The following is a 24,986-nucleotide window of genomic DNA, read 5'->3' as shown; positions in this document are numbered from 1 at the left end:
CGGGCCCTATGACCGAGACCAGCTGCTGGGCTACCTGGAGAAGGAGGCCATGGAGGCGGAGGACCGGGAGGATCTGATCCCCTTCACCGGCGAGAAGCGGGGTGAGGAACGGAGGACAAAGCTTGTCTTTATGTCTAAGAGTTCTCAATATTAAGCCTCAATGTCCCTGGTTGGAGGAGGGTGTGGGTAGGGCAAATGATTAACTTATCATTTGCACTGCGATGCTGCAGGGTATCGACTCATCTGTGACGCCCCACACTGTCGAATTGCTTCTCACATTTCTTACCTGCAGACACTAGAAGCATGAGCAAGTCTGACAGAAGAAAATAGAGGGATCTTTACCCTGTATCTAACCCCGTGCTGTACCTGTCCTGGGAGTGTTTGATGTGGACAGTGTAGAGGGAGCTTTACTCTGTATCTAACCCCGTGTTGTACCTGTCCTGGGAGTGTTTGATGGGGACGGTGTAGAGGGAGCTTTACTCTGTATCTAACCCCGTGCTGTACCTGCCCTGGGAGTGTTTGATGGGGACAGTGTAGAGGGAGCTTTACTCTGTATCTAACCCCGTGCTGTACCTGTCCTGGGAGTGTTTGATGGGGACAGTGTAGAGGGAGATTTACTCTGTATCTAACCCCATGCTGTACCTGTCCTGGGAGTGTTTGATGGGGACGGTGTAGAGGGAGATTTACTCTGTATCTAACCCCGTGCTGTACCTGTCCTGGGAGTGTTTGATGGGGACGGTGTAGAGGGAGCTTTACTCTGTATCTAACCCCGTGCTGTACCTGTCCTGGGAGTGTTTGGTGGGGACGGTGTAGAGGGAGCTTTACTCTGTATCTAACCCCGTGCTGTACCTGTCCTGGGAGTGTTTGATGGGGACGGTGTAGAGGGAGCTTTACTCTGTATCTAACCCCGTGCTGTACCTGTCCTGGGAGTGTTTGATGGGGACGGTGTAGAGGGAGCTTTACTCTGTATCTAACCCCGTGCTGTACCTGTCCTGGGAGTGTTTGATGGGGACAGTGTAGAGGGAGCTTTACTCTGTATCTAACCCCGTGCTGTACCTGTCCTGGGAGTGTTTGATGGGGACAGTGTAGAGGGAGCTTTACTCTGTATCTAACCCAGTGCTGTACCTGTCCTGGGAGTGTTTGATGGGGACGGTGTAGAGGGAGCTTTACTCTGTATCTAACCCCGTGCTGTACCTGTCCTGGGAGTGTTTGGTGGGGACGGTGTAGAGGGAAGTTGTGTGATAAGACTTTTCTTGGAATGGGCCCTGTGAGCTGTTGGAATTACTATGATGTGGAGTTTATATCCAGAGTCTTTTTAACTGTGACCTCTGTTTGCTATCACACCCTGATCCAGAATCTAGCGATGGCTCTGCTTTTAAAACCCCATTGAAGAATGGGCCATGTCGAGTAGATGATTGAGTTTAAATCTGTTGTTTGTGGGGTTTGATGCTGTAAGCCGCGAGTGAAATTTGGGGTACCACTGTTAACCGTGTGACCCCCAGTTATTGGTGTTAAATCAACATCAGCAACAACCTGTGTTTATGTGTCTCACTCTCCAACTCCTATTCGCATCTGTCTCCCTCGTCCCTGTTAATCACAAACACTCTCTCTCTCTGTCATTCTCTCTCTCTCTCTGTTTCTCTCTCTCTCTCTGTTTCTCTCTCTCACTCTGGTGGCTTCTCTCTTCCCCTTGGGCAGTCTATCTCTCTCTTTTTCTCCTTCTGTCAGTCTCTCTCGCTCGCTCCGTCTGGCAGTCGCGCACTCTGTCTCTCGCTCCGTCTGGCAGTCTCGCACTCTGTCTCTCGCTCCGTCTGGCAGTCGCGCTCTCTGTCTCTCGCTCCGTCTGGCAGTCTCGCGCTCTGTCTCTCGGTCCGTCTGGCAGTCTCGCGCTCTGTCTCTCGCTCCGTCTGGCAGTCTCGCTCTCTGTCTCTCGCTCCGCCTGGCAGTCTCACACTTTCTGACAGTTGGCTCTCACTATTGCTCACTTGCTCTCTCTCACTCGCACTCTCTCTCGCTCGCTGTCTCTCTCCTCGCTCTCGCTCGCTCTCTCTCGCTCTCTCTCACTTGCACTCTCTCTCGCTCGCTGTCTCTCTCCTCGCTCTCGCTCGCTCTCTCTCGCTCTCTCTCACTCGCACTCTCTCTCGCTCGCTCTCTCTCACTCGCACTCTCTCTCGCTCGCTGTCTCTCTCCTCGCTCTCGCTCGCTCTCTCTCGCTCTCTCTCACTCGCACTCTCTCTCGCTCGCTCTCTCTCACTCGCACTCTCTCTCGCTCGCTGTCTCTCTCCTCGCTCTCGCTCGCTCTCTCGCTCTCTCTCACTCGCACTCTCTCTCTCTCGCTCTCTCTCACTCGCACTCTCTCTCGCTCGCTGTCTCTCTCCTCGCTCTCGCTCGCTCTCTCGGTCTCTCTCACTCGCACTCTCTCTCGCTCGCTCTCTCTCTCCTCGCTCTCTCTCGCTCGCACTCGCTCTCTCTCACTCGCTCTCCCTCGCTTGCTCTGTCTCTCTCGCTCGTGATCTTACTTGTGCTCTCTCTCTCTCTCGCGCTCCCTCCCTCACGCTTCTTCTCTCATGTGTCCTCTCTCGCACTCTCTCTTGTGCTCTCTCTCTCACACTATCTCCCTCGCGCGCTCTCTCCCACGGTCTCCCTCACCCGCGCTCTCTGTCTCTTGCTCAGACCCTCTCTGCTTACCTCTTCCCCATGCTGCGTGTGTCCCCATCTCTCTCTCTTTCTCTCTCTGTGTCTCTCTCTGTGTCAATCTCTCTCTGCCTCTCTCTCTGTCTCCCTTTTAACTCCCTCTCGCTCTGTGTTGTGCAGGAAAGCTGTTTGTTGCTAAGGAGCAGGAGAAGACGCAGTTTGAGAAGGACGCTGATGTGATTCTGGAACCAGAGCTGGAGGAAGCTCTTGCCAACGCGACGGATGCTGAGATGTGTGACATCGCTGGTAAGCTCAGCCTGTCGCTCAGGATGGGAAGGGATGCGTCTGACAGATAACCGGGGTGACTGAGGGCCGGTTACATGGCTGACTGAGGGGCTGACATAGAATGAACCACACCGAACGGGGCGCTGAGGCTAATAATCTCGCTGAAGCTAAGGTCAGCTGTGCCTCAGTGAGTTGCTCTCTCTCTCTCTTGCACCTGAGACAGGAGGTTGTGGGTCCGAGTCCCCGCTCCAGAGAGTCGAGCCTCATAATCCAGGCTGACAGTCCCAGTGTTGGGACTGAGGGAGCGCCGCACTGTCGGAGGGTCAGTACTGAGGGGGCGCCGCACTGTCGGAGGGTCAGTGCTGAGGGAGTGCCGCACTGTCGGGGGGTCAGTACTGAGGGAGCGTCGCACTGTCGGAGGGTCAGTACTGAGGGAGTGCCGCACTGTCGGGGGGTCAGTGCTGAGGGAGTGCCGCACTGTCGGAGGGTCAGTACTGAGGGAGCGTTGCACTGTCGGAGGGTCAGCACTGAGGGAGTGCCACACTGTCGGAGGTGCCGTCTCGCTGACGAGACGTTAAGCCGAGGCCCCTGTCTACCCTCTCAGGTGGACGTAGAAGGTTCCACGTGGGATGCGAGTGGTGTGAGGGAGAGGGGAGCTCCCCCCAACCCGGTGCCCTGGGGCTGACATTCACCCCTCAACCCACATCGCGAGAAAACAGGCGATCGGGGTCGTGACCACGCTGCTGTCTGCGGGATCCTGCTGTGCGCAAACCTAGTGGAACCTGGGAAGGGAAACCGGCTCCCTTGGCATGTCCGCAATGCCCTGCTGTGGCACACCCGCTCGAGACCCTCACACGGAACCTGTGAGTGCCAACACTCCACAGAGCGGGGGCAAACACAGCAGGAGGGCCACTCGGTCCATCGGACCTGTGCCGGCCGTTTGGAAAAAAACCCACCCGATTGCCATGTCCCCCCTCCAGCTCTTAACCCCGACACCCCCTCCTCTCCCAGAGCTGTGCACATTCTTCCCCTTCGAGTATCTGTCCTTTGGAAGGGGCGAGGGCACTCGAGGGGGCAGAGAGGGGTGTATAAAGGGGCAGAGGCTGGTTGGAATGCACATTGCCTCACACACCACTCTCCGAGCTGCACTGCGCAAATATTCGACTGCTCAGGCAGAGCAACGCGAGATTAAATTACCAAAAATCTTGTGTCTGACAGGATTAGATTCCCTCTTAACATGGGTTATATGTCAGTGCGCGAAATGCCGTTTGACATCTGAGTGGTTGAGATACCCGCTGCGACTCAGCTGGGGGATTGTGTTTAAAGAGCAGCCTTGGCTCTGAAGCAGTGGACATCAGTTTTCTCACCCTGTTCCACTGTCCTCATCCCATAGCAGCAACAGAACACAGAGAGGCCATTCAGCCCAACTGAGCTGCGCCTGGCACTGAATCTCCCATCAGCCGGCCTCACCCTTTCCTCATCTCTGTAACCCTCCGCCAGCCCCTACACCCCTCCCTATCTCTGTAACCTCCTCCAGCCCCTACACCTCTCCCTATCTCTGTAACCTCCTCCAGCCCCTACACCCCTCCCTATCTCTGTAACCTCCTGCAGCCCCTACACCCCTCCCTATCTCTGTAACCTCCTCCAGCCCCTACACCCCTCCCTATCTCTGTAACCTCCTCCAGCCCCTACACCTCTCCCTATCTCTGTAACCTCCTCCAGCCCCTACACCCCTCCCTATCTCTGTAACCTCCTCCAGCCCCTACACACCTCCCTATCTCTGTAACCTCCTCCAGCCCCTACACCCCTCCGAGATCTCTGCGCTCCTCCAATTCCGGCCTCTTGCCCATCCCCCGATTCCCATCGCTCCACCATTGGCGGCCGTGCCTTCAGCTGCCTGGGGGCCCTGAGCTCTGGAATTCCCTCCCTAAACCTCTCCACCCCTCTCTCTCTCTCTCTCCTCCTTTAAGACGCTCCTTAAAACCGACCTCTTTGACCGAGCTTTTGGTCACCTGTCCCTAATATTTTATTTGGCTTGGGGTCAAATTCTGTCTGATTTAAGCTCCTTGGGATGGTTTACTACGTTAAAGGTGCTAACTAAATGCAAACTGTTGTATCTCTCTATTCCTTTCTCCCCAAGTTCCCTCTTAAATGCATCAAAGTTCTTTCTAACCCCTTTTCTCTCATGGATTCGTAGAATTTTCTCTTGAAAACATCTCTGCGATTCACCTCGACCACTCCCCGTGGGAGCGAGTCCCACATTCTCCCCACTCCCCGTGGGAGCGAGTCCCACATTCTCCCCGCTCTCTGGGTAAAGACGTTTCTCCCGAGTTCCCCATTGGGTTTATTAGTGACTGTCTTATAATGATGGAAAGACAGACTTGCATTTCACTAGCGCCTTTCCCAACCTTAGGACATCCCAAAGCGCTTCACAGGCAAAGAAGTAGATTTTTTGAATTGTGGTCACTGTTTTAATGCAGGAAACACAGCAGCCATTATGCGCACAGCAAGATCCCACAAACAGCAATTGATAATGGCCCAGATCATCTGTTTTTTAGTGATGTTGGTTGAGGGATAAATATTGGACCCAGGGAACTGGGGAGAACTCCAGTGTAACGCCACCCCTCCCCGCAACTCTTCTCCCAATATTGGCTGCAGGATCTTTTACAGACACCCGAGAGAGCAAACAGGGGCCTTGGTTTAACATCTCATCGTGAAAGGTGGCACCTCCGACAGTGCGGCACTCCCTCAGTACTGACCCTCTGACAGTTCGGCGCTCCCTCAGTACTGACCCTCTGACAGTGCGGCGCTCCCTCAATACTGACCCTCTGACAGTGCGGCGCTCCCTCAGTACTGACCCTCCGACAGTGCGGCGCTCCCTCAGTACTGACCCTCTGACAGTGCCGCACTCCCTCAGTACTGACCCTCCGACAGTGCGGCGCTCCCTCAGTACTGACCCTCCGACAGTGCGGCGCTCTCTCAGTACTGACCCTCCGACAGTGCGACGCTCCCTCAGTACTGACCCTCTGACAGTGTGGTGCTCCCTCAGTACTGACCCTCCGACAGTGCGGCGCTCCCTCAGTACTGACCCTCCGACAGTGCGACGCTCCCTCAGTACTGACCCTCTGACAGTGTGGTGCTCCCTCAGTACTGACCCTCCGACAGTGCGGCGCTCCCTCAGTACTGACCCTCCGACAGTGCGGCGCTCCCTCAGTACTGACCCTCCGACAGTGCGGCGCTCCCTCAGTACTGACCCTCCGACAGTGCGGCGCTCCCTCAGTACTGACCCTCTGACAGTGCGGCACTTCCTCAGTACTGACCCTCCGACAGTGCGGCGCTCCCTCAGTACTGACCCTCTGACAGTGCGGCCCTCCCTCAGTACTGACCCTCCGACAGTGCGGCACTCCCTCAGTACTGACCCTCCGACAGTGCGGCACTCCTTCAATACCAGGAAAGGGCATGTCGGTTGGGGGTGGGGCTTAAACCCTGGGCCTGGTTGACCACGCGAGAGAGGGGCCTAAACATTGCGTCCAGCAGGATGTAGCAGTGGTGACAGGAACTCTGACCCAACTAAGACATCTCCTTGGCAAAAAGATGAAAATTCACAGCTGCAAACTAGGAGGAGGAGCAGCGAGAATCCCCCTGGGCCCATCTCCATCAGGGACTCTCCAATTCCCACTGGTCAGCAACTGGACAACAGCCAACAGGCCTCTTGCTCTTGCCCATAATAGAGCACATAAGGCAGATTTATCTGTGTCACAGTGCCGAATGGGGCCCGGTGATTTCGAATCTGTACCCAGGTTGATGGCACCAACTCCCCTTGGGGTGTGTTGGTTGCTGGGGGCCTGAGAGAATTGACCTTTACAAAATGGCCACCACTCCTGCATAAAATGGTGTCAATCCTGCACGAATCACTCATACCAGCCAGGGGCGTGAGAAATATTGAAACCAACTCAAGGCAGTATATTGGTCAGCGTAGAGGGAGCTCTACTCTGTATCTAACCCTGTGCTGTACCTGTCCTGGGAGTGTTTGATGGGGACGGTGTAGAGGGAGCTTTACTCTGTATCTAACCCCGTGCTGTACCTGTCCTGGGAGTGTTTGATGGGGACAGTGTAGAGGGAGCTTTACTCTGTATCTAACCCCGTGCTGTACCTGTCCTGGGAGTGTTTGATGGGGTCAGTGTAGAGGGAGCTTTACTCTGTATCTAACCCCGTGCTGTACCTGTCCTGGGAGTGTTTGATGGGGACAGTGTAGAGGGAGCTTTACTCTGTATCTAACCCCGTGCTGTACGTGTCCTGGGAGTGTTTGATGGGGACGGTGTAGAGGGAGCTTTACTCTGTATCTAACCCCGTGCTGTACCTGTCCTGGGAGTGTTTGATGGGGACGGTGTAGAGGGAGCTTTACTCTGTATCTAACCCCGTGCTGTACCTGTCCTGGGAGTGTTTGATGGGGACAGTGTAGAGGGAGCTTTACTCTGTATCTAACCCTGTGCTGTACCTGTCCTGGGAGTGTCTGATGGAGACGGTGTAGAGGGAGCTTTACTCTGTATCTAACCCCGTGCTGTACCTGTCCTGTGAGTGTTTGATGGTGACATTTTAGAGGGAGCTTTTCTAACCTGTGCAGAGAATGCCTAGGAGTAACAGTGTTTGTTCTTTGATCGCAGCTATCCTGGGAATGTACAAACTGATGAGCAACAAGCAGTATTACGACGCACTGGGGAGTGGAGGGATCATGAACACGGAGGGGATAAACAGTGAGTTGTCCTCCTTTGTCTAATCTAGTATTCTTTCCTTCTGTCTTTCTCGATAGATTGTGATAAATTTATCTCGGGACTTTAATAGATGGCAGCTGCCTTCAGAGATATCACTGAGGGGGGCCACTCCAAATGACACTCAGTGCTGCCTGGCTGTTTGACTGTAGGAGGCCTCACCCTGTCCCCATTCTACCTGGCTCACTTGTGATGTGGGGAACCTGCCTGATTCCTCCTCTCAGGGAACACTGAATTCATTTTAGGCCATCCACCTGGAACAGTATAGCATAGTGGTCCACAGATTGGCATTTCGAATCCCCACTGTGGCCAGATGTGCAGTTGGTTGTGGTCTCTTTTAAAATTTCACTTTTGGGTTGTGTGTGTGTGTCTGGCTAGGCCAGCATTTATTGCCCATCCCTAATTGCCCCCTTGAGAAGGTGGTGGGTGAGCTGCCTTCTTGAGCCGCTGCAGTCCCCTGTGGTGTAGGTACACCCACCGTGCTGTTAGGGAGGGAGTTTGATCCAGCGACAGTGAAGGAACGGCCGATGTATTTCCAAGTCAGGATGGTGAGCGGCTCGGTGGGGAACTTGCAGGTGGTGGTGTTCCCCATGTGTCTGCTGCCCCTTGTCCTTCTAGATGGTAGCGGCCGTGGGTTTGGGCGGCGCTGTCGAAGGAGCCTTGGTGAGTTGCTGCAGTGCATCTTGCAGATGGTACACACTGTGCGTCAGTGGCGGGGGAGGGAGTGAATGTTTAAGGTGCTTGTGGCAAACTCTCGACTCCAATCACACTCGATGTTTTTTGGGGGGGGCGGGTACTAAATTGGCCTCCGATGTCACCCGGCTGTCAAACAGGTGGAGGCCATTCATTCCAAAGGTCTGGAGTCACGTGTAGGGCCAGACCGGGTAAGGAGGACAGATTTCCTTCCCTAAAGGGGCATTAGTGAACCAGATGGGGTTTTTACGACAATCCAGGATGGTTGCCCTGATTACCATCACTCAGACTCACTTTTCAATTCCAGATTTTATTCATTGAATTTAAACTCCACCAGCTACCGGGGTGGGATTTGAACCCGTGACCCCATAGCATTAGCCTGGGTGTCTGGGTTACTAGCCCGGTGACCTTACCACTACATCACCTGTTTCCCCTTTGCTCTTCTACTGTGTTCAGTCTCTTATTTTCTAGGGTTTAGCAGCTTTCCTACCAAAGTGCCTCTCTTCATGTTGATCTGTACTAAACTGCATTTGCCACTTAATTGTCCAGTCGGCGAGTTTTCTCGCATTGAGTCACAGTGACTCCTCCGTGCTGGCTATGAGTAAAGAAGTGGTTCCTTTGCAAGCCAGCCACGGGCGGGACAATAAATCCCCACCTTGCCAGTCATGCCCACATCCCAGTCTGAGAATCAAAACCCAACCTGCTCACTAAAAGCACCATCAACAATGGTTTACCTGCTGGTGGAGCAGTCTGAGAAAAATGTCTTCGTGCCAGGTGTGAAGGGTGGAGCTCACCCAGGTACGGCAGTCCAACGAGTCATGACATATGGGAACAGGAGGTGGCCATTCAGCCCCTCGTGCCTGCTCTGACATTCAATACTGTCACGGCTGTTGGCACTTGCAATGCAATGCAATGTTGGCATTTATTTCGAGAGGACTAGAATATAGAAGCAGGGATGTGCTGCTGAGGCTTTATAAGGCTCTGGTCAGACCACATTTAGAATATGGTGAGCAATTTTGGGCCCCGTATCTCAGGAAGGATGTGCTGGCCCTGGAGAGGGTCCAGAGGAGGTCCACGAGAACGATCCCAGGAATGAAAGGCTTAACATATGAGGAACGTTTGAGGACTCTGGGTCTATACTCGATGGAGTTTAGAAGGATGAAGGGGGATCTGATTGAAACTTACAGAATACTGAAAGGCCTGGATAGAGTGGACGTGGGGAAGATGTTTCCATTAGTAGGAGAGACTAGGATCCGAGGGCACAGCCTCCGAGTAAAGGGAAGACCTTTTAGAACAGAGACGAGGAGAAACTTCTTTAGCCAGAGAGTGGTGAATCTATGGAATTCATTTCCACAGAAGGCTGTGGAGGCCAGGTCATTGAGTGTATTTAAGACCGAGATAGATAGGTTCTTGGTTGGTAAGGGGGATCAAAGGTTATGGGGAGAAGGTGGGAGAATGGGGTTGAGAAACTTATCAGCCATGATTGAATGGCGGAGCAGACTCGATGGGCCGAATGGCCTAATTTCTGCTCCTATGTCTTATGGTCTTATGGCTGATCTCCTACCTCCCGCCCTAACCCTTAGAGCCCAGAAATCTCTCGACCTCAGTCTTGAATCCCCTCAACGACTGAGCGACCACAGCTCTCTGGGGGTGGAGAGTTCCAAAGATTCACAACCCTTTGAGTGAAGAAATTCCTCTTCATCTCAGCCCAAAATGGTGAGGGGGGGTGAGGGAGACATCTTCTCGGCATCAACCCTGTTAAGCTCCTTAAGAATATTTATACCTTTCAATAAGATGGTCCCTCATTCTTCCAAAGTCCAGAGAATATAAGCCTTTCTGCTCAAACTCTCCTCGTAGTACAGCATTCTCGAACCAGGGTACTAATGGAGCTGGAGCCAAAGGGAGCAAACAGAGTGGAGATATAGATCAGCCAAGGTCTCAGTGAAATGCAGGACGGGCTTGAGGGCTGAATGGCCTGCGTGCTTCTCCGTGGAAACACAGGGGGAGCTGCACCGGGAGGTCAAGGCGGGAGGAACGAAGGCGAAGGGAACTGGAAAGGCCTTTGTGAGACTTGTTTTAAAAATTCATTCACGGGATGTGAGCGTCACTGGGCTAGTCCAGCATTTGTTGCCCATCCCTAATTGCCCCCTTGAGAAGGTGGTGGGTGAGCCGCCTTCTTGAGCCGCTGCAGTCCCTGTGGTGTAGGTACACCCACCGTGCTGTTAGGGAGGGAGTTCCAGGGTTTTGACCCAGCGACAGTGAAGGAACGGCCGATATATTTCCAAGTCGGGATGGTGAGTGGCTCGGAGGGAAACTTGCAGGCGGTGGTGTTCCCCATGTGTCTGCTGCCCTTGTCCTTCTAGATGGTAGTGGGTGGTGGGTTTGGAATGTGCTGTCGAAGGAGCCTTGGCGAGTTGCTGCAGTGCATCTTGTAGATGGTACACACACTGCTGCCACTGTGCGTCGGTGGTGGAGGGAGTGAATGTTTGTGGATGGGGTGCCGATCAAGCGGGGCTGCTTTGCCCTGGATGGTGTTGAGCTTCTTGAGTGTTGTGGGAGCTGCACTCATCCAGGCAAGTGGGGAGTATCCCATCACACTCCTGACTTGTGCCTTGTAGATGGTGCACAGGCTTTGGGGAGTCAGGAGGTGAGTTACTCTCCGCAGGATTCCCAGCCTCTGACCTGCTCTTGTAGCCACAGTATTTATATGGCTGGTCCAGTTCAGTTTCTTGTCAGTGGTAACCCCCAGGATGTTGATAGTGGGGGATTCAGCGATGGTAATGCCATTGAATGTCAAGGGGCGATGGTTAGATTCTCTCTTGTTGGAGATGGTCATTACCTGGCACTTGTGTGGTGTGAATGTTCCTTGCTACTTATCAGCCCAAGCCTGGATATTGTCCAGGTCTTGCTGCATTTGGACAGGGACTGCTTCAGTATCTGAGGAGTCGCGAATGTGCTGAACTACATCTGGAGCACCGTGTACAGTTTTGGTCTCCTTACTTAAGCAGGGATACACTCGCATTGGAAGCAGTTCGGAGAAGGTTCACTGGGCTGATTCCTGGGATGAAGGGGGTTTGTCTTATGAGGAGAGGTTGAGCAGGTTGGGCCCTGTACCCATTGGAGTTTAGAAGAATGAGAGGGGATCTTATTGAGACATCTCAGATTCTGAGGGGGGGGTTTGACAGGGTGGATGCTGAGAGGATGTTTTCCCCTCGTGGGGGAATCTAGAACGAGGAGGGGGGCACAGTTTCAGAATAAGGGGTCTCCCATTGGAGACGGAGATGAGGAGGAATTTCTTCTCTCAGAGGGTGGTCAGTCTGTGGAATTCTCTCCCCCCAGAGAGCAGTGGAGGCCGGGTCACTGAATATATTCAAGGCTGAGGTGGACAGATATTTGAGTGATGAGGGACTTGAGGATTATGCCAGCGGGAGGGGGGAAAGTGGAGTTAAGGTTACAATCAGATCAGCCATGATCTTCTTGAATGGTGGGGCAGGCTTAAGGGGCCGAGTGGCCTAACTCCTGCTCCTATTTCTTCTGCTAACTGTCTCAATAACGGAGAGAGTCACGTCCTTCCTATGTTGCTGTGCAGGTGTGGTGAAGCCAGACACCTATGAGTACAAGCCATTTCCCGATGAACCCCCCAACGATACTAACGTGGAGGACACTCTTGGCAAGATTAAGAACAACGATCAGGGCCTGGTTGAGGTCAACCTGAACAACATTAAGGTGAAGCCTCCCCTGGTTTACCGAATCGGGGGGAATTTACATCACAAAGAGGCCATTGGGGCCATCCATTCTAGCCACTCCCATCTAATCTCGCCTTCCTAGCTCCTAGCCCTATAGGTTACAGCCATTGCATATCCAAGTGGTGTTTCCATTGGATGATGGGGGTTTCTGCCTCTCCCACCCCTTCAGGCAGTGAGTTCCGGACCCCCACCACCCTCAGTGTGAAAATATTACCCCTCCAATGCCCTCAATCTCTCACCCTCGCCCTCTGCCACCTCAACCATGAGGGGTAGGCCCTTCCCCACCCACTCTGTCTGGGTCCCTCACTCCCCACGTCGAATCTCCCCTCTGGCCCCCCCCACGGAAGCCAAACCCCAGCCTGTCCGATCCTTCCTCATCGCCCAAACCTCCCCAGCCCCGGGAATCTCCTCCACGCCCTCTCCACCGCAGGGCAGGGTTATCCAACCCCGACGGGTGGGACTGGAAAAGTCTGGAGAGCCATTGAAAGCCGTTGGCTCTCCAAAGTCCCCCACCTGCCCCCCGTGAGGGCGCCCACCACTGGTGGGGCCGGAAACCCCGGCCTGCAGTCACATCTGCACCGTAGTGCGGTGACCGGAACTGTACTCCGTACTCCAGCTGTGGCCCAACTAGCGTTTTACATCATTTTTATATTCGACAACCTCGGCTGGTAAAGGCCAGGAACCTAGATGACTTCCGTAACCACCTTATCTGCCTGTCTGGCTACCTTCAGGGTCCACGCACCAATGTCACTTTCTGTCTCTCAGCATCATTGACCGAGTACTCCCTCTGCCGTGTTAGCCCTCTCCAAACACATTACCCCACGCTTCCCCGAATTAAACTGCACTGGCCACTTCTCTGCCCACCTGCACCAGTCCACCCATATCTCCCTGCAGCCTCCGGCGTTTCTTCTTCCCCCGCTCTCGAACACCCGGCCAGTTTTTGTACTGTCTGCCACACACCTCCGCGCCCCCTACATTTAATTCTGAAAGGTCATCGAGGCTCAGTCTCCTCCTCCACCACCATAGGAGAGTTGTCAGCTCCCCCAGAATTGCCCTGGAGTCTCCAGCAATGGGATCCCGGCTTCCCACTCACCGGTGCCTGTCAATCACAGGAAAACCAGACACGCGTCACAGTTATCAATTGTTGTTCGTGTCCTCTTGAGTCTATCGATCAGATGCGGCAAATTAGGGGACCATGTCGCTAAAGCTCCAGGAATATGTCCAACCGGAATCTGTAACTGCTGGGTGGATATATTTTCCTAGTGTCCCCATCAAACACTCCCAGGACGGGTACAGCACGGGGTTAGATACAGAGTAAAGCTCCCTCTACACCGTCCCCATCAAACACTCCCAGGACAGGTACAGCACGGGGTTAGATACAGAGTAAAGCTCCCTCTACACTGTCCCCATCAAACACTCCCAGGACAGGTACAGCACGGGGTTAGATACAGAGTAAAGCTCCCTCTACACCATCCCCATCAAACACTCCCAGGACAGGTACAGCACGGGGTTAGATACAGAGTAAAGCTCCCTCTACACCGTCCCCATCAAACACTCCCAGGACAGGTACAGCACGGGGTTAGATACAGAGTAAAGCTCCCTCTACACTGTCCCCATCAAACACTCCCAGGACAGGTACAGCACGGGGTTAGATACAGAGTAAAGCTCCCTCTACACTGTCCCCATCAAACACTCCCAGGACAGGTACAGCACGGGGTTAGATACAGAGTAAAGCTCCCTCTACACTGTCCCCATCAAACACTCCCAGGACAGGTACAGCGCGGGGTTAGATACAGAGTAAAGGGGGAAGCCTGGGTAAAATATGGTTTTGTTCCTCCACCCACAGGACATTCCCATCCAGACCCTGAAGGAGTTTGCGGAAGCCCTGAAGCATAACACTCATGTGAAGAAACTCTCCATGGCAGCCACTCGCAGCAACGACCCCGTTGCTCACGTAAGTACGACCTAGGCCTAGAAGGAGTTATGACCTAACTTCGGTAGTGATTGGGCGTCATGGTTCTTTGCTGTCGCCAATAGAGATGGCCAGCTTCAAGTCAAAGATACCGGGTTCAAATGTGGCTTCAACTCTCACCTGAGAGAAACACCCAAGGAGGGACAACGTTTTCTTCTGGAACATTCTGTTTCGGGAATATACTTCATGAGTAACTGGAGGCATGATCTTCAGATGCCTTTGGTGGGCTTTCCAGGGACAAAAGACTTTGGGCGTCTGGCTGAAAGAGTCAGAAAGTTGTGGATTCAAGACTCCAGTCCGTAGACTAGACCCCATAATCCAGACCAACATTCCCAGTGCCAGTGCTGAGGGAGTGCCGCACTGTCGGAGGGTCAGTACTGAGGGAGTGCCGCACTGTCGGAGGGTCAGTACTGAGGGAGCGCCGCACTGTCGGAGGGTCAGTACTGAGGGAGCGCCGCACTGTCGGAGGGTCGGTACTGAGGGAGCGCCGCACTGTCGGAGGGTCAGTACTGAGGGAGCGCCGCACTGTCGGAGGGTCAGTACTGAGGGAGAGCCGCACTGTCGGAGGGTCAGTACTGAGGGAGCGCCGCACTGTCGGAGGGTCAGTACTGAGGGAGTGCCACACTGTCGGAGGGTCAGTACTGAGGGAGTGCCGCACTGTCGGAGGGTCAGTACTGAGGGAGCGCCGCACTGTCGGAGGGTCAGTACTGAGGGAGCGCCGCACTGTCGGAGGGTCAGTACTGAGGGAGTGCCGCACTGTCGGAGGGTCAGTACTGAGGGAGTGCCGCACTGTCGGAGGGTCAGTACTGAGGGAGTGCCGCACTGTCGGAGGGTCAGTACTGAGGGAGCGCCGCACTGTCGGAGGGTCAGTACTGAGGGAGTGCCGCACTGTCGGAGGGTCAGTACTGAGGGAGTGCCGCACTGTCGGAGGGTCAGTACTGAGGGAGCGCCGCACTGTCGGAGGGTCAGTGCTGAGGGAGTGCCGCACTGTCGGAGGGTCAGTACTGAGGGAGTGCCGCACTGTCGGAGGGTCAGTACTGAGGGAGTGCCGCACTGTCGGAGGGTCAGTACTGAGGGAGCGCCGCACTGTCGGAGGGTCAGTACTGAGGGAGTGCCGCACTGTCGGAGGGTCAGTGCTGAGGGAGTGCCGCACTGTCGGAGGGTCAGTGCTGAGGGAGTGCCGCACTGTCGGAGGGTCAGTACTGAGGGAGCGCCGCACTGTCGGAGGGTCAGTACTGAGGGAGTGCCGCACTGTCGGAGGGTCAGTACTGAGGGAGCGCCGCACTGTCGGAGGGTCAGTACTGAGGGAGCGCCGCACTGTCGGAGGGTCAGTACTGAGGGAGTGCCGCACTGTCGGAGGGTCAGTACTGAGGCAGTGCCGCACTGTCGGAGGGTCAGTGCTGAGGGAGTGCCGCACTGTCGGAGGGTCAGTACTGAGGGAGTGCCGCACTGTCGGAGGGTCAGTACTGAGGGAGCGCCGCACTGTCGGAGGGTCAGTACTGAGGGAGTGCCGCACTGTCGGAGGGTCAGTACTGAGGGAGTGCCGCACTGTCGGAGGGTCAGTACTGAGGGAGCGCCGCACTGTCGGAGGGTCAGTGCTGAGGGAGTGCCGCACTGTCGGAGGGTCAGTACTGAGGGAGTGCCGCACTGTCGGAGGGTCAGTACTGAGGGAGTGCCGCACTGTCGGAGGGTCAGTGCTGAGGGAGTGCCGCACTGTCGGAGGGTCAGTACTGAGGGAGTGCCGCACTGTCGGAGGGTCAGTACTGAGGGAGCGCCGCACTGTCGGAGGGTCAGTACTGAGGGAGTGCCGCACTGTCGGAGGGCCAGCCCTGAGGGAGCGCCGCACTGTCGGAGGGCCAGCCCTGAGGGAGCGCCGCACTGTCGGAGGGTCAGTACTGAGGGAGCTCCGCACTGTCGGAGGGTCAGTACTGAGGGAGTGCCGCACTGTCGGAGGGTCAGTACTGAGGGAGTGCCGCACTGTCGGAGGGTCAGTACTGAGGGAGTGCCGCACTGTCGGAGGGTCAGTACTGAGGGAGCGCCGCACTGTCGGACGGTCAGTACTGAGGGAGTGCCGCACTGTCGGAGGGTCAGTACTGAGGGAGTGCCGCACTGTCGGAGGGTCAGTACTGAGGGAGCGCCGCACTGTCGGAGGGTCAGTACTGAGGGAGCGCCGCACTGTCGGAGAGTCAGTATTGAGGGAGTGCTGCACTGACCCTCCAACAGTGCGGCGCTCCCTCGGCGCCGACCCTCTGACAGCGCGGCGCTCCCTCAGCGCCGACCCTCCGACAGTGCGGCACTCCCTCAGCGCCGACCCTCCGAAAGCACGGCGCTCCCTCAGTGCCGACCCTCCGACAGTGCAGCACTCCCTCAGCGCCGACCCTCCGACAGTGCAGCACTCCCTCAGTGCCGACCCTCCGAAAGCACGGCGCTCCCTCAGCGCCGACCCTCCGACAGTGCAGCACTCCCTCAGCGCTGGCACTGGCCGTATCGACCTTGGTTGCAAGATCAAGTCTCGGGAGTGGCGACTCAAACTTACGACCCTCTGAACCTGAGGCGAGAGAGAGAGAGAGAGAGAGAGAGAGAGACCCACATCAAGAAGTGGAGAGGTGATGGGGTTTTGGGGAGGGTGGATGGGCCAAGGGGGTAGGCCGAACCCTCTCCTCCAGGAACGGAACAGAGATGCACAAAAAGGTGAGCCATAGGAGAGTTCTCCAAAAACAGTTGGGTTAATCTCTTTGGAATATGCAGCACACGTGGGCCCACTATTCTGTAGCGTTCGCTGAAGGGAACTGGTGAATTTCTTTTTCTCGAAATGCAAGTCAGCATGCAAATATTATCTCAAGCAAAACTCTGTTGTGGGTTTACACTGAACACCGCCCAGTGTAACCATGTCAATGTGCAGAGTCTGCAGATTAGTGGATGTTGTACTGCTGATTACAGTGCTCAAGGTTAAACAGACAGACTGAGTCGCAGGCACTCTCTCTCTCTCTCTCTCTTTCTCGCCCCCGAGGCCTCAGCTGAGATAGAATTGGCTCTTGCCCCTTGTCAGTCTTTGCCAGGGAATTATCTCTCGTATTCCACCTCACTGGCTTTTTGAGAAATTGGCCCTGCTGGTTTTTGAACCTTGGTTAGATCACACTTAGAGTACAGTGCACAGTTCCGATCGCCAGATTATTAAAAGGATATCAGCATCCTGGGGGTTACCATTGATCAGAAACTGAACTGGACCCAGCCATGTAAATACTGTGGCTACAAGAGCAGGTCAGAGGTTGGGAATCCTGCGGAGAGTAACTCACGTCCTAACTCCCCCAAAGCCTGTCCACCATCTAAAAGGCACAAGTCAGGAGTGTGATGGGATACTCCCCACTTGCCTGGATGAGTGCAGCTCCCACAACACTCAAGAAGCTCGACACCATCCAGGACAAAGCAGCCCCGCTTGATCGGCACCCCATCCACAAACATTCACTCCCTCCACCACCGACGCACAGTAGCAGCAGCGTGTGTACCATCTACAAGATGCACTGCAGAAACTCACCAAGGCTCCTTCGACAGCACCTTCCAAACCCACAACCGCTGCCATCTAGAAGGACAAGGGCAGCAGACACATGGGGAACACCACCACCTGGAAGTTCCCCTCCGAGCCACTCACCATCCTGAATTGGAAACATATCGGCCGTTCCTTCACTGTCGCTGGGTCAAAATCCTGGAACTCCCTCCCCCTAACAGCACGGTGGGTGTACCTACACCACAGGGACTGCAGCGGCTCAAGAAGGCAGCTCACCCACCACCTTCGCAAGGGGCAATTAGGGATGGGCAATAAATGCTGGGCCCAGCCAGCGACGCCCACATCCTGTGAAAGAATAAACAAAATAGAGGCACTGCAGAGATGTTGTTCAGAGGTGACACCAGAAATGTGTGGGTCTACATATCAGGAAAGGATTAACAGGCTGGGACTCATTTCCCTTGTAAAAGGAAGGCTGAGGGGGTAACCTATTCGAGGTCCTTAAAATGAGGAAAGGTTCCGATATAGTGGATACAGAAAGAATGTATTCTCTTGTGGGGGAGACACCAGAACTGGGGGGGCCATCAATATAAGGTAGTCACTGATTAATCCAATGGAGAATTCAGGAGAAACTTCTTTACCCAGAGAGTGGGGAGAATGTGGGACTCGCTCCCATGGGGAGCGGGGAGAATGTGGGACTCGCTCCCACGGGGAGCGGGGGAGAATGTGGGACTCGCTCCCACGGGGAGTGGTCGAGGTGAATGGCGGAGATGGATTGAAGGGGGGGGGAAGCTGGATAAACTCACGAGGGAGAAAGGAATAGAAGGATATGGTGATGGGGGGAGATGAAGAGGGGGGTGGAAGGAGGGTCGTGTGGGGCAGAAACACCAGCACGGAGCAGAGGGGCCGAATGGCCTGTTTCAGTGATACAAAATTCTGTTTAACTTGTCTGGCTGGCTCCAAAGGGGTCTGTAATCGAATGCAGGAGACTCGGTCCTCGCACCCCGAGTTTAGAAATAAAGGCTATCGTGGCCTGGAATTGAATCTTGGTCTCCGGGGTGGGGGGTGGGGATCCCAACCTTCAGGGGTCTGCAAGAACCTTCCCTCCACAGAGATCTCACGGTGTGTTTGTGTGTTGTTCTATCTGGTGTTAGGCTGTGGCTGAAATGTTGAAGGAGAACTCCACACTGAAGAGTCTTAATATCGAGTCGAACTTCATCAGTGGAACAGGCATGCAGGCTATAACTACAGCATTGAAAGGGAACAGCACCCTGACAGAATTGAAAATAGACAACCAGGTGAGTGCGAGAACTGGGCAATCGGCTCCCCCTACCCCCTGCCCAGCACCCCCACAACTCAGACCCCACAGCTCTGTCCACACACACTCTGACTCTCACTGGGGTACGGGTCCCACACACACACTGACTCTCACTGGGGTACGGGTCCCACACACACACTGACTCTCACTGGGGTACAGGTCCCACACACACTGACTCTCACTGGGGTACAGGTCCCACACACACACTGACTCTCACTGGGGTACAGGTCCCACACACACACTGACTCTCACTGGGGTACAGGTCCCACACACACACTGACTCTCACTGGGGTACAGGTCCCACACACACACTGACTCTCACTGGGGTACGGGTCCCACACACACACTGACTCTTGCTGGGGTACGGGTCCCACACACACTGACTCTCACTGGGGTACGGGTCCCTCACACACACTGACTCTCACTGGGGTACGGGTCCCACACACACTGACTCTCACTGGGGTACGGGTCCCACACACACACTGACTCTCACTGGGGTACGGGTCCCACGCACACACTGACTCTCACTGGGGTACGGGTCCCACACACACACACTGACTCTCACTGGGGTACGGGTCCCACACACACACACTGACTCTCACTGGGGTATGGGTTCCACACACACTGACTCTCACTGGGGTACGGGTCCCACACACACTGACTCTCACTGGGGTATGGGTTCCACACACACTGACTCTCACTGGGGTACGGGTCCCACACACACTGACTCTCTCTGGGGTACGGGTCCCACACACACTGACTCTCACTGGGGTACGGGTCCCACACACACTGACTCTCACTGGGGTACGGGTCCCACACACATTGACTCTCACTGGGGTACGGATCCCACACACACACTGACTCTCACTGGGGTACGGGTCCCACACACACTGACTCTCACTGGGGTACAGATCCCACACACACTGACTCTCACTGGGGTAAAGTCCCACACACACTGACTCTCACTGGGGTGTGGGTCCCACACACACTGACTCTCACTGGGGTACGGGTCCCACACACACTGACTCTCACTGGGGTACGGATCCCACACACACACTGACTCTCACTGGGGTACGGGTCCCACACACACTGACTCTCACTGGGGTACAGGTCCCACACACACTGACTCTCACTGGGGTAAAGTCCCACACACACTGACTCTCACTGGGGTACAGGTCCCACACACACTGACTCTCACTGGGGTACGGGTCCCACACACACTGACTCTCACTGGGGTCAAGTCCCACACACACTGACTCTCACTGGGGTAAAGTCCCACACACACACTGAGTCTCACTGGGGTACGGGTCCCACACACACTGACTCTCACTGGGGTCAAGTCCCACACACACTGACTCTCACTGGGGTCAAGTCCCACACACACTGACTCTCACTGGGGTACTGGTTCCACACACACTGACTCTCACTGGGGTACAGGTCACACTCACACTGACTCTCACTGGGGTCAAGTCCCACACACACTGACTCTCACTGGGGTACGGGTCCCACACACACTGACTCTCACTGGGGTCAAGTCCCACACACACTGACTCTCACTGGGGTAAAGTCCCACACACACTGACTCTCACTGGGGTACGAGTCCCACACACAATGACTCTCACTGGGGTACGGGTCCCACACACACACTGACTCTCACTGGGGTAAAGTCCCACACACACACTGACTCTCACTGGGGTACGGGTCCCACACACACACTGACTCTCACTGGGGTACGGGTCCCACACACACTGACTCTCACTGGGGTACGGGTCCCACACACACTGACTCTCACTGGGGTACGGGTCCCCCACACACACTGACTCTCACTGGGGTATGGGTCCCACACACACACTGACTCTCACTGGGGTATGGGTCCCACACACACTGACTCTCACTGGGGTACGGGTCCCACACACACTGACTCTCACTGGGGTACGGGTCCCACACACACTGACTCTCACTGGGGTACAGGTCCCACACACACTGACTCTCACTGGGGTACGGGTCCCCCACACACACTGACTCTCACTGGGGTATGGGTCCCACACACACACTGACTCTCACTGGGGTATGGGTCCCACACACACTGACTCTCACTGGGGTACGGGTCCCACACACACTGACTCTCACTGGGGTACGGGTCCCCCACACACACTGACTCTCACTGGGGTATGGGTCCCACACACACACTGACTCTCACTGGGGTATGGGTCCCACACACACTGACTCTCACTGGGGTACGGGTCCCACACACACACTGACTCTCACTGGGGTACGGGTCCCACACACACACACACTGACTCTCACTGGGGTATGGGTTCCGCATTGAAGTAATGTTTCCTTTGTTCTTCCCCCCACACCCCGTGACCCCCAGCGCCACCAGCTCGGCGACGTGACGGAGATGGAGATTGCCAACATGCTGGAGCAGAACACAACTATTGTACGATTTGGCTATCATTTCACACAGCAAGGCCCACGGGCCAGAGCAATGGCCGCTCTCACGAAGAACAACGAACTGCGTAAGGACTGGCTCACTCGCGAATCACTGAGCTTAATTCCCCCTCCTCCCACCCCCAGGAAACAGGAGGAGGCCATTCGGCCCCTCGTGCCTGCTCTGCCTCTCAGTACCACCCTCTGAGGGAAGAAATTTCCCCTCATCTCAGTCCAAAATGGCCGACCCCTTACCCTGAGACTGTGACCCCCCCACCAAGGGTTCTAGACTCTCATAGGAATATCGGAAACTGGAGCAGGAGAAGGCCATTCGGCCCATCGAGCCTTGTCCGCCATTCAACAGGTCATGGCTGACCACCTACCTCTTACGCCACTATCCCCATACCCCTTGATCTCCTTAGTCGGCAGAAATCTAGCGATTCCTCTCTTGGACGTGCTCAACGATTTGAACACCCCACAACTCTCGGGGGGGTAGAGAATTCCAAAGAGTCACCGCCCTCTAAGAGTGAAGAAATTCCTCCTCATCTCAGTCCTAAAGGGGCCTGCCCCTTATCCTGAGACTGTGACCTCTGGTTCTAAACCCCCTCCCACCCCATCCCCAAGCCAGGGGGGTGGGGAACGTCCTACCCTGTCACGCCCTGTAAGAATTTTGTATGTCTCGATGAGATCGCCGCTCATTCTTCAAATTTCTTGAGAATTCAGGCCCGGTTTCCTCAATCTGGCCTCATAAGACAATCCCCGCCATCCCAGCGATGAGTCTGGTGATCCTCCATTGCACTCCCTCCATGGCAAATGTAGATAAGGGGACCGAAACTGCGCACAATACTCCACTTGCGGCCTCACCAAGGCTCTATACAACTGCAGCAAGGCATCTTTACTCCCTGTACTCGAATCCCCCTTGCCGTGAAGGCCAATGAACCATTTGTCTTCCTGATCGTTTGCCACGCCTGCCTGCTTGCTTTTAGTGACTCACGAACTAGGACACCCTGGTCCCTTTGGACATCAGCCTCTCCCAACCCCTCAGCATTTGAGAAATACCCTGCCCGCCCCTCCCAGCCACAGCCTCGACCCTCGGAGTCGCACGCGTTTCAGTGTTGTCACCTCTCGTTCTCCCACGGCGCTCCAGGGAATAAAGGCCCATTTCCACGCAGTTGCTCCTCCTTCTCCACGGGGACAAACCTCCTGCTCGCGGAGGTCAGTCGAGTGAGCCTCTGGTTGATAGGGGGCTGCCCCCTGACCCTCTCTCCGCTCTGACCATCCACACGACGGCACCAACGATCCCTGGCAGGCCTTGCCAATTCTTCCGAGGGCTGTGGTGGCACACCCCGCAGTCCAGGCGTTGGCGTAGGGGTGTTGTCACGGGACTGGTCATCCAGGGACCCAGGGTAACGCCCTGGGGACCCGGGTTCGAATCCCACCACGCCCAATTTCAATAAATATCCAGAGTTAGAAGTCTGATAATGACCATTGTCGATTGTCGTAAAAAAAAAAACCATCTGGTGCACTCATCCCCTTTAGAGAAGGGAAATCAGTCATCCTTACCTGGTCTGGCCTACGTGCGACTCCAGAACCCACAGCCCTCTGTAGTTGACTCTTAAAAATGCCCTCAGAACAAGGGCAATTAGGGTTGGGCAATAAATGGCAGCGATGCCCCACATCCCATGAACGAATGAGAAAGGAAAAGCCGAGGAAGGGCCTCTGGCTGGTGGTACTCGTAAGGTTCCCCGACCCTTGTGTGGATGGCGGACGCCGGGTACGTTGCAGTTAGGGGGTCCGACTGGTGCCCGCTTGTCCGGCAGAAAAAGGGGTGTCCTGAGTAGGTTTGGGGGGGGGGGGGAGAAAAAAAAGACTTGCCTTTCTCTAGCGCCTTTCACAACCCCAGGACATCTCACATCGCTGCCAGCAATGTACCTTCAGAAGTGTGGTCACTGTTGCCGTGTGGGAAAGCCGGCAGCCAATTTGTGCACAGCAAGCTCCCACAAAGAGCGACGTGATAGTGACCCAGATCATCTGGTTATTTTTTTTAAGTTGAGGGATTAATATTAGACAGGAGGGAGAACTCGCCCACCACAACCACCCCCCACCACCACTACCCCCCACCACCCCTACCCCCCACCACCCCTACCCCCCACCACCACCACCCCCACGCTTCTTCCAATCGTGCCCGTGGGATCCTTTACATCCCCGGGGGAGGCCAGTTTAACATCTCGCCCCCGAAAGACGGCTCCTTCAACAGTGCGGCACTCCCTCTGCGCTGCCACTTGGGAGTTTTTGGCTTGGATTGTGGGGTTCAAGCCTCAGAGTGGGTGGGGTGGGTGCAGGGCCGCGTGGTCCGGAGATGGAAGGGAGGAGGGGGTGGTGGCGATTATTGTCGGCGAGTATAAATTGTCTTCCTAACGTTGGAGCATTAATGGCCTCGTCTCTTCTCCTCCACCCCCCCCCCTGCAGTACGACAACAAAGAAAGCGATGAGGACCGGCTCGGGGGCCCATCGATGGATTTGGAACCAGACTGCGTGTGCCTCCTTCTGCGTGTGGGGTGGGCTGGGCTGGGGTGGGGCCCTCGGTCCCCTTTTTGGACAGTCCGCGTTGTGTCGGGGGCAACATGGTGTGACCAGCTGCTTTATTAGACCCTATGGAGCCGTGACCAGGCTTCCCTCCTTGCTAGGCCGATTTGGGGAGGGGAAGACGTGGATATCGGATGTTAAGTGAAATAAAATGCAGATGCAATTTGTACGCTTCATTAAATCAAAAACAGCTTTGCCTTCCTCTGGGGCCTATCGCCGACTCAGGACATCCCAAAGTGCTCAACACCCGACGAGTGTGGTCCCTGTTGTTACAAGCGAGGCAGCCAGTTTACACCCAGCAAGCGGAGGGATAGATATTGGCCCCAGGACACCAGGGACAGCTCGACACTCTGCTCTTCTTCCTATAGCGGCCGGGGGATCTTTTACACCCACCCGAGGGGGCAGACAGCGGCCTTGCTTTAATGGGTGGGATTTTAAACACCCGCCTGACGCCAGGATCTTCTGGTCAGTGGACTTCTGGCTGGGGCACCGCCTCGCCCGAGGCGGGTCCGAAAATCCCGGCCAATGTCTCATCCGAGAGGCGGCATCACCGACAGTGCGGCGCTTCCTCAGTACTGACCCTCCGACAGTGCGGCGCTCCCTCAGTACTGACCCTCCGACAGTGCAGCACTCCCTCAGTACTGACCCTCCGACAGTGCGGCGCGCCCTCAGTACTGACCCTCCGACAGTGCGGCGCTCCCTCAGTACTGACCCTCCGACAGTGCGGCTCTCCCTCAGTACTGACCCTCCGACAGTGCGGCGCTCCCTCAGTACTGACCCTCCGACAGTGCGGCGCGCCCTCAGTACTGACCCTCCGACAGTGCGGCGCGCCCTCAGTACTGACCCTCCGACAATGCGGCTCTCCCTCAGTACTGACCCTCCGACAATGCGGCTCTCCCTCAGTACCAGCACTTAGGAGCGTCAGCCTGGATTTTGAATCTCGAGTCCCTGCACTGGGGACTCGAAGCCTCAGTCTCCTGGCCTAAGTGATTACATTTCAAAAACAAAAAACGTGAAGCACATTGGGACGTCCTGAGGTGGTGATAGGCGC

General features: G+C 55.5%; 1 protein-coding gene across 1 annotated transcript; it reads left to right on the top strand.

Moving 5' to 3' along the window:
• The first annotated feature begins 6 nt into the window (after window positions 1–6).
• Window positions 7–24,118, top strand: LOC144676355 (tropomodulin-4-like). The gene is made up of 8 exons (XM_078536796.1): window positions 7–101; window positions 2,815–2,940; window positions 7,584–7,673; window positions 11,971–12,107; window positions 13,974–14,081; window positions 18,756–18,899; window positions 21,294–21,438; window positions 23,819–24,118. Exons 1-8 carry the CDS (start codon window positions 50–52, stop codon window positions 23,839–23,841), a joined length of 825 nt encoding a protein of 274 aa, XP_078392922.1. The 5' UTR covers window positions 7–49; the 3' UTR covers window positions 23,842–24,118.
• Window positions 24,119–24,986: the final 868 nt, after the last annotated feature.

This window comes from Cetorhinus maximus, unplaced genomic scaffold, assembly GCF_964194155.1.
Source record: "Cetorhinus maximus unplaced genomic scaffold, sCetMax3.hap1.1 HAP1_SCAFFOLD_1540, whole genome shotgun sequence".
Classification (NCBI taxonomy): Eukaryota; Metazoa; Chordata; class Chondrichthyes; order Lamniformes; family Cetorhinidae; genus Cetorhinus; species Cetorhinus maximus.
Note: the sequence above shows the minus strand (reverse complement) of the source record. Positions and strands in the feature narration are given on the sequence as shown.